Source organism: Vitis vinifera, chromosome 1, assembly GCF_030704535.1.
Source record: "Vitis vinifera cultivar Pinot Noir 40024 chromosome 1, ASM3070453v1".
Taxonomy (NCBI): domain Eukaryota; kingdom Viridiplantae; phylum Streptophyta; class Magnoliopsida; order Vitales; family Vitaceae; genus Vitis; species Vitis vinifera.
In genome coordinates, this window is record NC_081805.1 from 2,001,589 (window position 1) to 2,022,865 (window position 21,277).

The following is a 21,277-nucleotide window of genomic DNA, read 5'->3' on the forward strand; positions in this document are numbered from 1 at the left end:
ATAAAAAGCAAGGGAAAGAGTGCACTCATTGTCATACTGACACATTCCTTAGGGTTTTCATTTTCTTGAGACAAATGCTTTCTAATTGTTATGCCATTTGAAGCCAAGAAAGTGATAATAATAAACAATAATACCATAAAGTATTCATCTGCACTCATTTCTTTAGAAAATGTTGTGGAAGCATCAATATAATGATTCCATTTTAGTCCACTATTTTCCTTTTGTGTTTCAATGTATCTTGATCATCTGAATCAACAAGAATGTTAGTTGTGAACCATGAACCATCATCTCAATTTCATTGATGCAAAATTTTCTGCCACATCCATGGCCTCCTTCACATGCGATGCATCTGTACCCTGAAAAAAAAAAGAAGGGAAATTCCATAATATAAGTTACCAGAGGGTACAAAGGCATACTCAAATATGAAAAATGGAAGCAACTTGAATTTGAGAATTGGACCAGGAAAAGCATGGTTCCTTTCCTTTCACAGAGAGTAACACTACTTTTGTGGGTAGGTGAAGTATTGCTAATTCATCGATCAGAACATGGGCTGACTAAACAAGTTGTATGCAAAAAGTCCATGTCGAGCAAATATTTACATGGGTGAGTGATAAAACAAGGAAATATGGAACAGGAAATGAATATATTCACAAGAAGCTGGAGGTGGCATCAACTAAAGATTAGGATAAGGAAACTTGTTAAGATGACTTGCCTGCTTGTAACAAGAGCAATGGAGGTGTGTCATGAGGACGATAGGATTCAATGTACCAAAAGAACACAATCAAGGCAAAAAAGTAACTGGGTTGAGGCAGGAAGGGAAGGCATAATTGCCAAAAATAAATGGGGGATATTGCTTTTGGTAGAGCTAGCAAAAGGACTTCATGTAGCCAAACCCACTAGCAGAAATTAAGGCTTTTTGAGTTGAGTACTAAATGATTTTCAACCGAAAGTTTTGAGGGGTAGAATAATTTCTAATGCAGGTAGGGGAAGGGGTAGTGGGTAGTGGGTCCAAAATTCTTTTTTGTAACCTAATACCATACTGTGGACAAATTTGGTAGGACTCATCTATGTTCAGTTCCAAAGTTGCTAACTTCTATCAGTAAGACATGAATAAATAAATTCTGATTTAGTGAAGGGCCTGAATACCCAGACTCAACAATTTCCCCCATAGTTGAGTCATAGGAATTGGGATGGAAAACATGTGGAAACTGCTAACCTGGCCTTGAGCAAGACCGCCTTTTCCTTTACCACATCGCCCTTTTAGAGGCCCTAAAGCTGCTGTCAACCATTCTGACACCTCTAACTGCTTTGCTTTATCTCCCTTCTGTGGCACTCCAGCATACACTACCGCCTTGTTAGTGGTTTCATCTGTACTGAAAATCATCACCGATATTCCCTGTCCATCCATCAACATACAGTGTGTGACTTTATGCAAAAAATGACTATTGACACATTTTGTAACACTGTAGCATTAAATTAGATTTATCTGAAAGGCCAGAAGCTCCTAACAACCTTTTGCTCTATGACTTTTAGGACTGCTTCACGCACTGCAGTTGTATCTAAACCAACATCCACATGAGAGATGCAGAATGTTTTTCCATCTGAAGCAGCAAGCTGGGCCATATCAGTTGCAGCCTTGACAGCTTTCTGTATATTTTCTTCAGCGAACTTCTTTTGTGCCTTCCTGACTTGATCCTGCCAAGTAATGCAATTTAGAAAAATCTAGGACAACTACAACCATAAACAGACATACTAAGGGAAAGGAAAAAACAAATGGTGATTATAAGGGCCACAACAGTGGCTGCAAAGCCAGCGACCATAAAGAAGAAAATGGATATTAATAAATGGGAAATGGTGCATTTTCTTGCCAAAACTAGTATAATACCTGAAGTAGGGAAATCTTGGCCCTGAGATCAGCTTTCCTGGCTGCTGGAATAGGCGCAGAGTCAACACGACTTCTTAAAGAAGCAACTTTCTGTAACGATGAAAAGAGAAAATCAATTGACTACAAAAGCAGAGAATACATGGTTGTCTTTATAACATAGAAAATAGTAAAGAGAACACTAAATTTATTTATTTATTTATTCAATCATTTATTTTTTGATAGGCAAAAAGACCACTAAATTTAGTGAATGCCAATTTCCTGGAGACAAAAACTTAAGAGACTGTTTGGTATAGGAAAGCTAGTTTCTAGGAACCATCTTGGGAAATTAAAATAATCAACATGCTCACAGCACACTATGGAAATAATCCCCTTAAGTGAAGGAAGTGGACTTAACATTTCTTTGGGCTTTTTTTTTTTTTTTTCTGGGGCCGGTTGATTGGAATTGTGAAAACTGTCTTATAAACATATGATTCATAGGGAAATAAAAAAATAGATCAAACCAAGTGGGGTGGGGAAGATGAACTCATGTTTTCTTTGTAGTTATTTGAGGTAAAATGGTGGTCTAACTAATACTTTTTTGCACAGATTGTGCCAGAATTTTGTTGAATCCTTCTTACTATTTATTCAGAAAGAAGAGAAAGTGAGACACCAAGATATATGTGTGTTCCACAAATTGACTTGACTGCCATCTCTATTCAGAAACTTTCATAAGATAGCACAAGCACCAATTATTTGAAACAGAGATATTGCTCAGAGTAATGCATGTTACAAAAGCACTACCCACTTAGTCACAAAAATAAGCAAAAGGAATGTTTAGATAAAACAAATTAAGCCATAAGCACAGCCTCCAAAATGCCTAAACAAGTCTATATGATGTCTGCTTTTTGTGTGTGTGTGTGGAGAGAGAGAGAGAGAGAGGGAAGGAGAGGGAAAGAGAGAGGGAGAGGGTGGAGGTTAGAAATAGTGAAAGCACTGGTGAAAGTAGGTTACTATAAATTAAAAAAAAAAGTCATTCCTGAGGAAGGTGGAGACAGAGATGGAGATTACTACAAGTTAAATAACAGTCATTCCTTACAAAAGTGGACACACACACATACACGCACAGAGAGATTAGTAGTGAAGGCACTGGTGAAGATACGCTACTATGAGTTAAAGAACAATTCAATGCTTGGGAAAGTAGTTTTGAAGGTTTCACATTGATAGAGATAGATTGTCATTATGCGGCAATTTGGTATGGAGGATAGAGCTCAGCGGTAATCAGAGGGAGGGGGGTAGGGGGTTAAGGGCGAAGAATTTTGCAAAGCAATTAGAAAAGGGTGAGATGCCTTTCTCACTTTTACTCTTAAATTAGTGGGCTACAGGCTTTGAGAAAAATTTTCCACTGATACTTGGTCTAATGAGATCCCTCATCATAGTAGATTTTTGGAATTGTTACCATCGCAGCAGACTGAAGTGGTCAATAAAATTATAGGTTCATCAGAAAATAATTGACTGAGAGTTGAAACAATGAACTCATTTCTGGGTTGTATTCAATATGTGGTGGCCACTATAGGTAGGGAGGAGAAATTAGGTTGAAAGGTACCAAAGGATGGTTGCTTCACTATCTAATCCTATTCCACTGCTACAAGTCCAAATGCAGCATTTCTTTTCCATCCAAGATGACACAAGGGCCTCTTACTCCATCCCAGATTGGTCTTGTTACTTGGGAAGCGGCTTAGCCGAAAATTTTTACTATAAACTAACTTATGAGAAGGGTAGAATTTTAGTTAATGGGAGCTACATGTGCAGATGGTATGAGGGACCAGCCAGTCACTTACTCATCCATAGTAGAATCTTCAATAGCATATGGTCATCATTATCTTCCACCTTTGGGGTTTCCTGGATGTTGCCTTTAACAGTAAAAAATACTTTGACTAGTTGGTAATAAAGGTTTTGACTAGTTAGCAATAAAGGTTCACACATTAAGATAAGAGGGAAGCATCATATTTGAGTTGCATCTGAAAATTTTATCACATCAACTCTCTGGTTGTATGGGTGGTTAGTTCCTTCAATAGCAGAGGACCTTTTTCTTTTAGAATACTTACACCTCTTGGCATTAGCCTAAAGCTAGTGGGGAGGTTGTTTTCCCTTTAATTTGTCCATTGGGTGATACTTGCATACTTCTAAATACTAGGTTGCAAGCCTCTTGTTAGGAGCCTGTTCATAAAATCCTTTTTTGTCTATCAAAGATGATGATTATACAAAGTGGGGCCACAATATCAAAAAACACAAAACACAACATATTGATGAAGTTTTCAACAAAATGTGACTGATTATGATTTATAACCATCATCCAAGGAAATATAACACAACTTTTATTTCTATTTACCAGAGATATGTTTCATATAATTGTAAAATCAGTACCAACCTTTTCCAACGAGATCCCTTCCGTCTTAGATGCATCATCCACTTCCTGTTCAAGCGAGCGTGCCAACTCTATTGCCTTAAAAGCAACATCAGTTGTAACAGCAGTAATCCTTCGGATTCCCTTGGCGATTCCTTCCTCAGATAAAAGAGCAAATGCCTTAGCCTCTCGGGTATTTGATATATGGGTACCTGAGTATGTCCATAAAATCAACATTGATACAAAATGATGGAAAGGTTCAAGAAGAAACATAGATTTGCAAGAAATCTTTAACCTCCACAAAGTTCTGCAGAAATTGATAACCATTTTTCATTTCCTGGATCAGCCAAGAGATCCTCCACTTTTTGACCAATTGACACAACCCTAACTGGGTCTGGATAAACCTACATTAAAGATGGAAAACATATTTAAGAACTGTAAAATCAAATAAAACTTCAGGAAATGGTATTGTAAAAAACAAACATTAGAAGATAATCATAAAAGAATTACAGCTTACTTCTCCAAAAACAGCTCGTAAGCCATTTATACTCTTGGCATCAGCAAGGCTTGCATCCTTTGAAAATACATCTAACTCAGCATCGATTTGCTCATTCACAATTGACTCAATCTTTCTTAAATGATCAGGATGAACGGGCTTGCCTGTCCAAAATTCCCACCACATTCAGAATGGATTGCATACACACAAATAAACTAATCAAAAGTAAGCTTTTTTCAAGAATAAAACACACCACAAGAGAAATTAAATTTTAATTTTCAAGAACAGAATTGCATCCAAAATTAACTGTGTACAAAAACTAAACTAATTAACAATAAATGATACCATGAGAAAAATCAAATCGTAACTTCTCAGGAAGAACAATGGATCCCTTCTGATCAACATGATTGCCAAGTACTTCCTGCACTCATATTAAAGGGTATTTAGAGAAATAAACACAGAAACTGATTTACAAAAAATAATAATAATAATAATAATAATAATACAAAAATAAAATTATGGGAGTTCATAAACAAGGAATGTTGGGCATACCCTAAGAGCAAAGTTCAACATATGTGTACAGGTATGGTTAGGAGCAATGACTTTACGCCTGTCATAGTCAACCTGCTCAAGTAATCAGAGCAATAAAACAAGTTACCAAAAAAAGGAAGCAAACAGGAAAAGTAAATAAATAATAAAAGCAGTTGATAAAATGCAGTCTTTACCTTACATATTACTTTATCACCTACAGAGAATCTGCCAGATGCTTCAGTGAAGGAACCAATATGAAGAATGAAGCCACCATAAATTTGAACATTACAAACTTGAAATGACCCGGAGGTTCCCTCAAGTGACCCGGTATCAAAAATCTATACCAGAAGAACTATGTAAGATATGTTGATATGTTCAACATGTCAAGATGTATACATGCAACAATGTGAAGTTAATACAAAGTGGGGAGCTGCAGAGGACCAGCCAAATTGACAAAGAAGTAAAACAAACATGAGAAAAGATGTAGTAGGTTTATTACTAAATCCTCAAGGTTTCACCAGTCTTACAGTCTCACCACCTTTTATCTATGAATGGTAAACCATTGATTTCTGGAAGAAAAAAAATAAGCTAGCAAACTACAAGTAGACATTAACATAAATTCAAATACAATATTCAACTCTCTCTCCACAGACCAGCTTTTATATTTATAGCATGCACATAAAATCTCTGTTACATTACCACAAATTCATATCAATGAATTGGTTTGTATCTGATAAAAAAAATGAAGAGCCTGTGTGGGAACTGTTTTCCACTCTTGAAAACATGTTTGGTAATTCTTTAACAGAGAACATGTTTTAAAAAACTTGTTTTGATCACATGGTGTCTTCAAAACATATATTAATTGTTTTCAATTGTTTGTTGAGGGCTGTTTTAGAAAATAATTGTACAAACATGCAGAACGATCGAAAATACAACACGATAAATGAAAATTATTTTTAAGAATATTTCGAAACACATAAAATAGATTGAAAACATTCTAAGTTCCCAAACAGACTTCTATTCTTGAAAACATCAAAGAACTATTTTCGAAAACGTTCCCAAATAGCCCCAGAATATCTTTTTTATTTGTATACTTACTACAATTTATACATATAAGAGTTACCTAAAAAATAATCAAAATAAAAAATAAAAAGAGGCTTTTAAATAGAGCTAATAGTACAAGGAACCGACCTTCTTTGTATATACTATCTTCAATGCAATGAAACACTTGTTTCTTCCCATAAATAAATAAACCAATAAAATCCATGATCAAGCCAGTATAAACAATTATTTGCTGACCTTTTTTTATTTTTTACTCGAAAATCTTATGCCTGCATGTGTATGAGTGTTTGTGTGTGCATGTTGTGCTGGGGGGTGTGTTGAAGGGGAGAGAGTCTCGACAAAAATAAAATAAATAAATAAAGAAAAAAAAAAAGCCATACTCTCGGAAGGTTGAACTCATTGTTTCATTTCCCTTTTTCCTTTTGAGGAGAGGAACCTCTATTCTTGCATCCCAATACAATTGTGGTTTCCTTGTGAGATTGTAGCATGTTTGATGCATCATGCTCTTTGCATTACTAACATATTAAACTTGTATACTTTCATAAAATGGCAAATCCACCAGCTCAATGCACTCCACAAAGATCAAGAAGTTGCACATGATGAAGAAAATACAAAAACTTTCACACCTTAACTACTTACATTGTAATCTGTCCACAAACATCAAGATTTAGAATACACTGTTCTCAATTCTTCCAACCCCCTCCACATATCCAGTCTCATCCCTTTTTTAATAAAACCCCCTTCAAAATTTTAGGCCATACAAAAGCAAACAATGACAGAATAGTTAGGATAATCCTAAGATAATAAGTCCCCATACTTGGAATTCTGCAATCAAACAGGTAATCGTCCACTTGAAATCATGCTTGAGTGTTTATATTTACCATTACAAACTTTCAGACTTTAACAGTTCCTTTTTTTTGGGGGGGGGGAGGGGATACGTAAATTTTTGTCCACATTGTGACTTGAACCTAAAACCTCCCACAAACCCAACCTTTACAACTTGAGCCAGGCCTCAAGGCAAGACTTTAACAGTTCTATGTATCCATACAAACTTTGTAAACAATTGCAAGGCAATCTGTCTTTAGAGATAACAGTGACTATAAACTTTTCACACATTACTTCTTTGAAGAGCAAGTTAAAGAAAGATAACTGGCTATTACATTATATTCATAGCAGCAGATATATGGTACCACACCAGCTTGAATTTCTATTAATATGTATTGTACCGACTTCCGCATCGCCAGGTACCACACCAAAATGTGTGGCACTGAGAAAGCACTTTCTGCAACTTGCTATAACCCAAGCCATTTTTCTAATTCAATATACACACAATAATCTATGAATCTCCCACGACTCTCATCTTTTATACTGAAACATGCCTCAATAATAAAATCCAATTCATAAAAGTTTTAAGTGTCGACCAGAATAAGTAGAACAACCATTGTATGGAGTGGTAGGTGCACAATACCTGACCACCTTGTTCAGCATAAAAACTTGTTGTTTCTAGAACAATTCCAACTTCATTCCCAGCAGAAGCACTTTCCAAGAACTCAGATCCGGAGTAAATAGCTTTGATTACACTTCCATGATCCTGAAATAGTAAATAGAGAGAGAAAACCATCAGTGAGAAATAGTCATCTAATTTACAAGTAATGGTGATTTTGTTTAAAAAAATAAATAAATGATGCAAACAGTAGTTTCCTTCTGTTGACTTAGAATCCAAAATTTGATTATCAACATAATCCCAACTTTATATTACAGTTATTGTTAAAGCAGAATCCCTCAAGTGTTCATGTAAGTAGAAAGGAGATTTGTGTTGTCAGAGTTTCAAATAGAACTGAAGTCATATGAGGATCCCGGTACCTGTCCCATATGTAGAAGTTTCAAGGAGAAACACCTCCTTCAAGGAGACACAAGAATTGACATCTAGGTCACTGGATACTTTTTAATAGATGCTACATGCAGAAACAGAGTCATTCTAAAAACACAATGATGTGGAGAGACTCAAGATAATCAGCAATTTTGAATCCATTCCTCTAATGCATAGTAACTAACTAACTGGAAATTTCAAGTAGACATTTCTTAGTAGTAGCTGGTAATATTCTTTAACAAATCAAATAATGATCCAAGGTCAACAATATCTAAGACTAATCCTACCAGCTCATATTAGAAAAAGAAAAAAATAATTCTGCAAACAAGTTTACCTGGAACCATGTGAACTTGAAGGAATCATCTGTTGGAGCAACTCCCCGCTTGTGCAAAGCTGAGGTAGCATCAGCATCCATGACAATAGTGCCACCAGCTTGCTGCCAAAAATTTAGTACAAAAAGCGATCAATGGTATAAAACTTCATTTATGTTAATTCCCTTTCATGCACCAATGAAGCTTCTGCTACAGAAATATTTGTAAACTTAACTACTTTTTAGACATTATCTTCATAGTTAAGTAAGGATAGTTGCCAATGACACTTGTAATTTTTTTTTGATGGATAAAGAGAATAATGTTAAACGGGAAGAGGAAACACCAAACTAGTGCCCTCTAGGTATACAGGCCAATGACACTTGTAATGATTGATTAAGATAAAAGATGGTAAAGTAAATGATCAAACACCTTATTCTGAGCGCTTCTTGATCTTTCCCTTGCCTCATCCAGGGCAGCATTGAAACCCTGAACATCAACAATTAAGCCTCTTTCCTCTGCCATCAACTGGTAGCAAAATATAATTAGTATTTGAAGACACATAGAAGAATATCTGAAATTTAATAATAAAGCAAGCCTTCCACCTGAGTCAGGTCCAAAGGAAAGCCATATGTGTCCCACAATACAAATGCATCCTGCAACCAACACACCAACAGTCAGACACTCAGAAGGAAAGATTAGTTTCAGTTACTAAAAATATTCCATAACTTTAATAATCATCAAAGACACAAGTTTGTTTCCATCTTCTACATCTTGGAACAGCATTAAAATATCACTCTTTGAGTAGCAAAATTAGGTGTAAAAAATCTTGGGAGTCAAATGCCAGAACTCATAGAAGTACAAAGTTTTCTTGTACCTTTTAGTCTCTTTTTACAGATCTATTTCAGAGGACATGCTAAAAGAAAATTAATAAAATAGATAAAATCCTATGCTTTCCGTTCATCGGAAAGGAAAACTCACACTGCCTACTGCCATTAACTAAAAAACATGATATTTATCAGATGTAACCCATCAAAAAAAAAAAAATGTACTGTGAGGAACAAGAAATATAAAATAGAGAACTCCACAAAATGGACAACCTCCACACTCCCAGAAGGCCAGAATGCACCCCCTACCCACAGGAAGATTTCCTTAAACTATCCATACAAATATATTATAAATTTATATATATAAGAAACGATACTGGCAGGAACCTTTATACTCAATTCATTATAAACCATACTGACAGGAAACTTTATATTCATTCATTTACCAACCATACTGATAGGCACATTTATACTCATTAATTCATAAATGTAAGAATCCATACTTATTGGCACCCTTACACTCATTCAAATATACATTTACAGGATCCTCTGAGCCAAGGAAATTAAGACAGTCAATGCTTCATTGTTCTCGTATAGAAAAGTTCAACAATTTTTTTCCATCTCAGATTCCATTAATGAATTACTACAATTTATAACCACACATGCCCACTTTAGAACCATTGAATTGAATTAGTTCACATGGTTACAACATTTTTGTGAATCATGGATAAAATTAGTAAATACTTGTATGTTATAAAATTCCTCAGCAACTTTAAGAATGAACCAAAATTGCGTCTAATATTGGTGTGCATCATGGAGGAGAAAAATCATTTAAACAACACCTAAATATCTGTAAGAAACTGAGGAAAAGGAAAGAAAATAGCAAGTCATTACAAAACATTTATTAAAGAATTAAAATACAATGTATTTAATGAAAATTAATTCTTAACTGTGAAAAATGCTTCACACAGAAAAGTCTAAAGTTTCTGGTTGATATGAAACTTATGACATGCCATGGAAAATGAATGCATGAAGCATGATAACTTTATTGTATAATCACTAAAAATAAAGAAATTCTAAATTAGAAATTTACTTGCCTGTCCATTCAATATCTTCCCCTGAACTTCCTGAGCAGCCTTCTTAAATTTCTCGATTCCCTGAAGATTTTTTATTTTTTATTGATAGGTAAATGCAGATTTTATTAAAAATTAAAAGTATACACGAAGTATACAATGCAAACAAAAAGAAAGAAGGCGGGAGTACATAAAAACCAACAACCACCCCCTATTCTCAATTCCCTGAAGATAAATCAATCATCAGTATTACATAATCCAGATTGCCATAAGAACCCTAAAAAGGCATAGATGCATTATGTACACTGCAATTATATTATATGGGTTCACTAATAAACCAGCTTGCCTAGAGATAAAGTAGGATACCAGTCTAGCATCTTACTTTCCATAAGGGGTTGTTCCTCTGTTCCATGCACATGTCAAAAAGTGTGAAGTATGCATGTCAAATACAACATAATATGAAGACAGGCATGGGGCATGGGCCATGAGTGCAACAGGCCTATTGTTATATTTTGAATTCGACAGGCTTACACATTTAAAAAAGAGAAAATCTGCATGCTCACTATAAGTCCCCAAAAATACATCCTTTATCTGCTTATTAGTTACATGGATATATTTGTAATAGTGAAATACTGTTCTTGGAACCAGGCATGTTATGTGTGTGTGTATTAATTCACCTATCCTTGATGAAATTTGACAATTACAACACCTACTAAAAATACTTGTAAACAAAGGGTGTTCCTCTCTTTGTCTCATCCTTGAAAGACCTCCCAATTTAATAGGTTCAATGTCCCTCTCCATCTCCCCCCAACGCACACACAAAAAGTGAATACTTCAAAACCCATGAAAGGGAAGATCTTCCATAATGGGCATCCCTCTACCCATCTACTTGTCCAACAACATTAAACCTAACTTGGGAGAGCTTCTAAGATGTTAAAAGCAGGGTTTGAAGGTCAAATGCAGCTTTTGAGAGAGTATTTGGATAGAACTTTCAACAATGGCCATGTACATTCAAACATGATTTATTCACATTTTGGAAAATCGGGAAGACCCATGGTTTTCCTCAAACATGACGCAGGGAGAAATTTTTTATTTGATTAAAATGTTTAAAAATGTGAAAATTACCCTTCTTTTGAATAAAAGTATTTTTAAAATACAATTCCCAAACATAAAATGCAAACTGACAACAATATCTACTTCTTCTTCCACCTCTACTGCACAAAAGTTAATGCTATCCCAAACAAGCCTTTAAGATCAACTCTTTATATGGAATATGCAAGCAGTGCACTAACTACAATAGGCAACAGAAGGAAGGACAAAATCCAACAACACAACCAAAAAGATAAATTAAAATTAAAAGAAGATAATAAAAGCCCTCTTTGTATTAAACTAACAACATGATTTCAAAAATAATGGTTTCAACAAGACACAAAATAATTCCCGTTAGCATTCTAGCAACATCAGACAATGAAAGAATACAAATTTGAAATAATTTTAAAGTTTAGAATATATTTTTTTTGATAAGCAAGCGATATATATATAAAAAGGCAAAGAAGCCTCAAGGCATACAGGATTAAAGTTTAGAATATATGCCTAGCAGTGAGAAAGTTTCTGAAATTATTCATGCTCACTTTTCTTTTATAGGAAAAAAAACATGGAGCCCTAGAACTTGTAAAGTTTTTTAAATCCATTTCTGGGGAGTTCCACAACATGTCATCGTAGATTTGACCTAAAGGACAAAAAAATGTCACCACAACTTCAAAGTTCTACCCATTCAGAAATATATTAAAGTTTCCCATTTTCAAAATTTCTAGCAATGCTAAACTGTGAACCCATAAAAACAATTCAGTGAAGTCCACAAATTTTAGAATTTCAGACCAAAACATCAAGCACAAGGTAAAGAAACTTAGCAATAATTGTATACATATACGCACGCATACCTTAAGTAATGTCTTGCCAAAACTTGCTTCCTCTTCAGCAATTATTTCCCTGATGTGCACTTCACGTTGTTTCAGTTCAGGGAAAACATCACCCATCACCTTTACAACAATGTTTACGAAGCTAGTTTCAAAAAATCATTAACAAAAATGATCAGTATATAGAGTTATGAATTAGTAACAAAAAATGTAAACAAAGTTTCAAGTGGTCCTTTATGTGAAAAATTAGGGAAAAAGATACAAGAGAAACTTCAATAAATGCCTACACTGGGGAAAATTAAAAGAAACCTAAGCACCATTGTCATTCCTACCTATTGAAGAATCCTTCTTGTGCTTTCAGAACTTCACTTCCATAACGAACAGCTCTACGGAGAATACGCCTCAGAACGTATTCACGGCCCTCATTGCCTACAGAGTAAGTAAGGTAGTCATGAATACTGCTTTGAAAAAAGATATACTGAGATAATAAACAAAACAAGGAGAATTAGATCTTCATACACAATCCCCAGCATCTACTTCCTCCCACCACCACTCATCCCAAAAAAAAAAAAAACAAGGAATTAAAGCACAACTTTATTATGAGAAAATAATCGGAAAATATTATTTCAAGTATAGGATAAAATAAAGAATCAATATCCATCCAAGACATTAAATATATTTCCACAAGATCTTTTTAAACTTTGCCATCAGAGAAAAAAATCATAACATAGAATCCCTTCCATTCATTGGTTGCAGTAAAATTAAATAACTAAACTTCAGACTTTCAAAATACAACAACAAGAAGATAGACAAAGAGAGTGAAAACAAAAAATTGCCAATCATAACACTACCCCACCCCCATATACTTTCTTCTCTTTTAGAAAGACAAGAAAGAAAAGATATCTTTAACCAAACCAATGATATTCCTACAGTTTAAATACAAAATCCCAAACTTCTGAATAATTCTTCATAGATAAATATGAAATGTGAAAAAGAAGCCATGTATCCAACCCCAAGTAGTCAGAATTAAAGCTTTGGTGAGCTATGTTGAATGTTCTCTGTTTATTGTTTCACAAGTTAGCAAGCTTCCACAGCCCAACAGTGTCAAAAGATACTCTAAAGAGCAAAAGGAATTTTTATTAAAATCTCCATCAATTAAGATTAAAGCTCTCAAGTCTCAATAACAATCTCTAGCCAGCGACAACTAGAAGAGAAAGGATCAGTTAAAGAGGATTAACTTCATAGTTATATGTTTACAGAGGAGAGAAAAAAAAATGACCAATATCCATAAAATGCTTGAGTGCCTAGCTTCTAACCAAGCCAATAATAATTCCTAAATTGTACCACAACAGAATTGCTAACAACTATGATGTCTTACTGTTTTAGCAAGCTTCCAATGACCAAATCAATAACTATAAATAAAAGGCTTAAGAACTATCCAAAGAGAGAAAAAATAAATAAATAAATAGTAGTAGAAAAAATTATTTCTTAAAAGAAATATAAAAAAGGTAAACAAGAGAACCATAGAGATCAAAACAGAGCCAAAGGGCGGTTTTCTGATCTAATATAGCCAGAAAAATAAAATAGAAGCATTATACCCTCAATAAAAATAACTGGCAATCTGGATAAATTGATTGCAATTTCTCAGGACCCATTTATTAGACCTAGTGGTAACAATTCCCAGTCATCATACAACTCCAATCTCATATGTATATTGTACCTTACATAACAACTTTAAAGGCATAAATTTCCCTTACTAATACTACAATAATGAGACGTACTCATTACACTATCCCTATGATACCCAATAACTAGACAGTAACAATAAAAATTGATAATTGTTAGAGAACCACCATTACTATGGAAAAATATTTTGATTCGAGAAAGTCTCTACTTTATTAGAACTAGGGAAACAATGCCATTGACCCAAACTAGACAAGTACAAAATAAAGAAGCAACAATAATGAGCTAGTGATGTCTGACTTCCTAATAGTATACCTGGACAAGAACCATCAGCAATAGCAAAAGAAAGTGTTCTTATGTGATCAGCAACAACCCTGTATGCCATGTCAACTTTGTCTGCATCATCTGATCCAACTTTCCCTGAATATGGTCGAGCACCAGTCGCCTACAAACAAATTGAAAAGAAATGTAAATCTACATGGTATTTGCATAATAAATATTCACTGTGCATCAACCAAATCACGGTCAGTATAACTAACTCCATGTACAAATGGATAAATTTTGAAAAGACTCCACATCAGATAATCTGATAAGCCAGTATTATTTGCCTATCAAAAAATAATAATAATCTTAAAAGACAGATGCTAACACAATAACCATATCAGTAAAATGATTCCACCATGGATGACAGGCATTAAGGTTCAGATTAGGAATTAATGAAAATAATCATGCAGTTACATTGAGAAATATAATAAAATTCCTTTAGCATCATCATCCGACCTGTTGAATAGCATCAAAGATGGGTAAGAACACATCAGTATCATAATTGCTCATCTTGCCCTGAAGAATAGAAGTCAATCTTTCAAAGCCCATTCCAGTGTCAACATGTTTAGCAGGCAGAGATTTAAGAGAACCATCGCTTTCCCTGTTGAACTGTGATAATCCAAATGTGAACAATTTGTCAAATTGATTAATAAGTATCATAAATGCATAATACATCAGAAAAAAAAAAACAATACTCTATATTATTACAACAAGGCTATTCTAGCCTTTAAATGTGTGTCATTACATCTGAAAAGCACACATGCCAGACTCATATGCTTGCCCATAGTTAAACATTTCACATCTTGTGAACTTGATGTCTTTGACACCTCGTATAAAGGATAAGAATTCATCAATGGAGAATGCAAAAAATGACTTGCAAAGTTATACCTGTATAAACACGAGGTTCCATATCTCAATACACGTAGGGTCATCATTGTTAACCAATGATGCAGCATCACGATTACCAATTCTATCAAAATGTATTTCAGTGCAAGGCCCACAAGGACCAGTATCACCCATCTCCCAGAAGTTGTCCTAGGATCAGAAAAACAAAAAATACAATGAGATATAAAAGATTAATTCTGCTTTCATAGGTAAGAAAATTATATTTAAGGCACTAGAAAAGAGTGAATCCAATACATGGGAGAATACAAGAAGTAAAATGTTAGTTAACTCAATAATATATATGTTTATATATATATGACAAACACCAAGGGTCCATTTTGTAACAGTTCTCAAAAATAAAACTGTTTTCTAAATTAAAAAACATTTTTGGCAAACTTTTGACTGAAAACGGTGTTTTCATAAATTATTCTACAAACATATTGATTTTTAGAATAATTGAGGTGTTTTCAATTGTTTTTTGTAGCATTTTCTAAGCAACAACTGAATGTTTTTTAGAATAATTGAGGTGTTTTCAATTGTTTTTTGTAGCATTTTTTAAGCAACAACTGAAAAGTGTAAGTGCCTTTATGGAGTATAAGCAAAGGAAATTATTTTTCACATTTGAGTTCCCAAACTGAATTTTGTTCTAGAAAACAATTGAGAACTGTTTTTAAGAACGGTTCTCAAAAACTATATTTTGAGAACTATGAGAACTGTCTATAGCCTTTTATTTCCAGCCAAAGAGATTTGGGGTTTGTATGCCCCCTCTTAGAACTCGTTTTTGTGCATGGGAAGCAGTTTGGGGAAAAAAATTTAACAGTAAACATGTTAATGAAGAGGGGTTGATCCATGGTCAACAGGTGCAGCCTTTGTAAAGACAATGAGGAATCAGCGGACCACATTCTGATTCATTGTGGTAAGACAAGGGAGCTATGGACTTTGCTGCTATCTTCTTTTAGTCTGTTGTGGGTGTTCCCGGCCTCAGTGAGAAATTTGCTTCTAAAATGGGAAGTTAAGGGGCTAGGGAAGAAGAGGAGAGCGGTTTGAAGATTGGCACCTATTTGTCTTTTTTGGTGTTTTTTTTTTTTTCTTTTTGATTGGAAACGACACATAGATTTATTGATAGATAAAAATAAGTACAAAAAGAAGGATGAGGAATCCTCCCGCCAAAGAAAGCTAAACTATAGTAAATTACACAGAAAAACAAGCGAACACTCTAAAAGGACCATTCCTTATGGAGTACACACCGCTATCCAATCAAGTTGTATCACATTAAGGGGAGTCCCCATAAAAACCTTGGAACAAAAAACCCAAAGAGAAGTAAGGAAAACAATAGAGTCCCAAAGATACTCTGAATTCCTTACTTTATCCTCAAAAATCCTCGCATTTTTTTCCCACCACACAACCCGAATAAGAGCGATGCTTGCAGCTTGCCACAAGGCTATCCCCCTCTTAGAAGAACCAAAACCATTAAATTTGATGGACATCATGTCAAAGATGCTCCTCGGGGGGACCCAATCCATCTTAGCTAACTGAAATAACCTATGCCACAACCCAATCGTCAAGGAGCAATGAAGAAAAATATGATCTATTGATTCCCCATGCTTCATGCACAGAATACAAATATTAGGACTAAGGGCTTTGTAGGGTCTTCTCACTTGTAGCATGTCATTAGTATTCACCTTCTTGTGTGCCACTAACCAGACAAAGGACTTCACTTTGAAAGGAACTTGAGAATTCAAAACGAACTTAGAAGGGAAAACCTGAGGAGATCCAAAAAATTGAGTTAACTGAAAAAAGCCTTGAAGAAGATAATGGTCAAAATCTGGCGTATGGAACCGAATGAGATAAATGCAATCCATCGAGAGACCGCAGGAGGCCTTCTAAGTCCTCTATCTCAAAATTTGACAGATTACGACGGAAATTTAAATTCCAAGAGAAAGGACGAGTAGGACCAAGAACTGAAGAAATAGGTATGTTTTTATCCAAGACTACTCTAAATAGTCTTGGATATTGGGTTCTCAAAGGTTGGTCCTCCCACCACAAATCTTCTCAGAACCGAATTCTTTCCCCATTTCCTACCACAAACCGAGTAAACGAGGAAAACTCTTGAAAGACTTGTGCAATAACCTTCCAAGGACAGCGATGTGACCATCTGACTAAAGTGTTAGCATCCCAACCATTGGAGTGTAAACCATAAATGCTTAGTATGACCTAATGCCATAGAGCTTAACCCTCTTTAGGGTACCTCCACAGCCATTTCCCTAAAAGAGCAAGATTCCTCAGATAAATATTCCCAAAACCCAAACCCCCTATTTCCTTCGGTTTACACACAACATCCCACCTCACTAAATGATCTCTTTTGCCTTCCCCAACCCCTGACCATAAAAAATCCCTTTGCAACCTCTCGATTTTTGTAGCGATTGAAGCGGGTAACTTAAATAAATAAAGAAAGTAACAGGGCATATGGGAGAGTGAAACCGAAGAACGTTCCAAGAGGAAGAGATGTCAGATCCCTGCTTAAGGAACCTCTTTTTTCGGTCTCTTCTAGAGTGGCTTCAGCAGTTTTTGGATTTAGACTCTCCATTTTTTCTGAATTTTTTTGGTGATTGGCGTGTTAGCTAGCTTTTTACCTCTCTAGGTTTTTTCTTTCTTTTTGCAGCCTTGTTTCGACTCTCTTTGTATACTACCTGTATACATAGAGTGCGCCCCCTGTTTTGACGTCTATTCAATTCAAGTTGTCTTCATTTATCAAAAAAAATATATATTTTGAGAACTATTTTTGAAGACATTACCAAACAAACCCCATATACCTTGAATTAAATTCTTTCTAGGATTAATTTTTTTAATTTCACATACCATTTAAAACTGTTATTGAGAACAAATGAAAAACCAATATAGGAAAACTTAGGTGGGAGGAGGTTAGGTGGAGTTTGTGTAAGTTTGTGTTAAAACGTCCTAATGTTCCTACAAGCACACAAAAAATACTCAAAGTTGAAAGTCGCAAAAACATGAAATAATCCTTTTTTTCTCTTTATCCTTATCCTTGCTTTCTTTTTTTCTTTTTTTTCTCTTGTTCCTTCTCAATGGAGATCTCCTTTGATTAAATTTTTTCCATCTCTATCAAACATCAACTATATCGTTTCTTATTTTAGAAAAAGTGAAAGGAAAAAATGATCGAGGCATGTTCAAGATCCAAATAACTCGTATTAACTTTTTCTTGTCTTTAAGTGGTCAAACCATAAACATCCATATAAAGCAATAGTCGCCTTCAGTAGTGAATGCTAATATAACAAAAACCTTATGGCACACTCATAGAACAATTCATTTAAAGTTGTGGGAAGCTAATATTCAACAGACATAAGAGATAGAAATTGAAGGAAAACATACTTTACAACCAAAGGGCAATACATGTCCAGGTGGCAAAAACTTGAGCCACATATCCCTAGCTTCAGTATCAGGAGATAGACCAGATTTCTCATCACCACCAAAATAAGTGGCATAAATACGATCAGTAGGTAGTTTATACACCTGTAGGCCAATAAGCAACCACAAAATAAACAAAAAGAAAATGAAGGAAAAAACCATGTCAAATACAAGGATTTACACATTTCAAAGAAACTACAAATGGACTCCAAATATTTACATCCAGTAAAATTTGATAAGCATTTGTCTCTTGCTTGGGTCTATGCTCAGACATCATCTCTTAGTTGTTTCATTCAGCATGGACAGAGGACTTGTTAACCAGATTTTCTTCCCTTTACAAAGTTTGTTCACATGGTAATTTATGATAATAATATGCTGACATAAAACTTATAAAATATCTCCATAGGTGGAGCAGGCAGATAAATATGAATGAATAAATAAATAAATAAATAAATATATGAGTAAGGCTTAGTTGATGAACCTGTATTGAGTTAGATACAATAATATTTCAATCTGTAAATATAATTTTTATACTGGGTTACCATTCTCTATAAATGATTTCAACATTTTGTGGAACCATTTGTGTAATGCCTGATTTCATACTTCATCTTGTTTACGAGAAATAGAAAGAAAACTATGAAAATTAACTATCAAAATGCAATGCAATGCTAAGTATAATAAGCATTGACTTGCCTTGGTGAGAAGCTCCCAAGCCCATTCAATAGCTTCCTTTTTGAAGTAATCCCCAAATGACCAATTACCAAGCATCTCAAAGAATGTGTGGTGGTAAGTATCTTTTCCCACGTCATCAAGATCATTGTGTTTCCCACCAGCTCGGATACACTTTTGGGTGTTGCAAGCACGAGTTAGTTTACTCAAGGCAGTGTTTGGATCAGCAGTCCCTAAAAAGATTGGCTTAAACTGGTTCATACCTGTAAACCACAACAGGCAATTTTATCATAAAACAATGATGCAAACCATAATTCGTACTAAAAATGAGGAAGTGCTGCTATTATGAGAAAGATTCGTACGATTTGCGGCAAAGAAAACAGCTTTAGGATGAATTTTCGGTCTTGTGCACAAAATTTAAAAAAATAAAAAATAAAAATAAACGTAATTTTGTGCAAATGCCCTATCTAATTTTCTATCTTGATGAAAATGGGAATATAAAATGAGTGAATATTTTAAAATAAATATATAAAATGAAATAAACCCCGTGCTTCCTTCAAGCGAAAATGAACAATAAATAAATAAAACGAAGCTTAATAATACATGAATCAGCTTAATTGGGATCAAAATTTCGTCCTTTCCGCGAACCCAAAACGATAATTCAGACACAGGAGAGAAAAAGTGCAACAAACAATTTTCTTTAAGGCATTTTCACGGCAAACAAACGGAAAGTAATATGAAAACAATGAAATGAACCGAACCAGCATTGGCAAAGAGAAGAGTGGGATCATTGACGGGAACAACAGGGCTAGATTTCCAATCGACGTGGTTTTTGGACTCAAAGAAATTGATAAACGTGTCCCTGACTTTGTTCGCCGGCCACTCCACTTCCGACACCGCCTTCTGCGCCATGCCGATGACTGCTGCTTCAGAAGAATAAGTGAAAAACGAAACCCTAATCGGCGGAGGAAGCGGAGGCGAGTGGACGAAAGCAGCCGCCACAGAAGCAGTAGAGGAGCGTCCCGCAAAACCTCCACACAAAGCCCTCCTCATCCACGATCCACGCCTATATTATATTTTGCCCTTGTACTTCCTTTTCACTTCCTTGAATAACGTCTTTTTTTTTTTTTTTTTTTAATATACTTTTTTTAAGTTTTTAATATAATATGTTTTTTGTTTAACAAATGAATTAATTATAGAATTTAACTCAAATTTTCGTGGATTTGTTCACTTAAGCTTTCTACAAGTATATAAACAAATTAAAATAATAAAATTATGTTTCATATAGTTTGGAATATGTTTTCTAATTTTATATTCTATTTTTATTTTTATATTTTTTTCAAATATTTCAAGAAAACAAAATGAAAATTCTTTTTATTATATTATAGTTCTAAATTGGGATTTAACGTGTATTGTCGAATTTGAGTGTTAATAAGTAATATGCAAATATTCAATTTTTTTCAAAAATACTAATTAAAGAAAAAAAATATTTTAAAAAAATTATCGTATTTAATTTTATTATAAAAAATATTAAAGAAAATTATATTAGTAAAAAAGTTATACATTTTTAAATTATTTAACTTGTATATAAAAAAATTAAATACATAAAATGAATTTATCATATAATTTATTGACTTCAAATCTGTTTTTCTTCTTTTTTTTTTTACTTTTGTTCTTGATTATATTTCCCTCGTATTTTTTAATAAATGTAAAAATAATAATAAATAAATAAAAGCAACAACAACAATGATACATCATGAAAAATTGTGAGGCCTATTCAATTTTTAGACCGTCTAAGTTAAAGAAAAGTTTGACATTTATCTAATGATTCATGATAATTTTATTTAATTTTAATATGTTCGACTTATTAAAATTAATAAACTTCATCAATTAAGACTCCACTGTATCCTCCCTTTCCATGTGTTGGTTAAAGCTAACA

At 34.3% G+C, this 21,277-nt stretch overlaps 1 protein-coding gene across 2 annotated transcripts; it reads right to left on the reverse strand.

Moving 5' to 3' along the window:
* Positions 1-34: 34 nt before the first annotated feature.
* LOC100249161 (alanine--tRNA ligase) lies at positions 35-20,437 on the reverse strand. 2 transcript variants are annotated; one of them, XM_002277305.5, is made up of 23 exons: positions 20,100-20,427; positions 19,363-19,601; positions 18,634-18,774; positions 15,247-15,393; positions 14,815-14,967; positions 14,350-14,479; positions 12,684-12,780; positions 12,376-12,496; positions 10,460-10,519; positions 9,141-9,191; positions 8,968-9,063; positions 8,562-8,663; positions 7,826-7,948; positions 5,490-5,633; positions 5,317-5,388; positions 5,110-5,185; positions 4,786-4,928; positions 4,564-4,672; positions 4,293-4,480; positions 1,886-1,975; positions 1,513-1,695; positions 1,217-1,396; positions 35-356 (listed from the first exon to the last, which is right to left on the reverse strand). In XM_002277305.5, the coding sequence occupies exons 1-23, from the start codon at positions 20,389-20,391 to the stop codon at positions 285-287; spliced, it is 3,009 nt and encodes a 1,002-aa protein (XP_002277341.1). In that variant the 5' UTR covers positions 20,392-20,427; the 3' UTR covers positions 35-284. The 2 variants fall into 2 exon arrangements, with proteins under 2 accessions (XP_002277341.1, XP_059593791.1); XM_059737808.1 differs by having other exon boundaries at positions 35-1,396; positions 20,100-20,437.
* Positions 20,438-21,277: the final 840 nt, after the last annotated feature.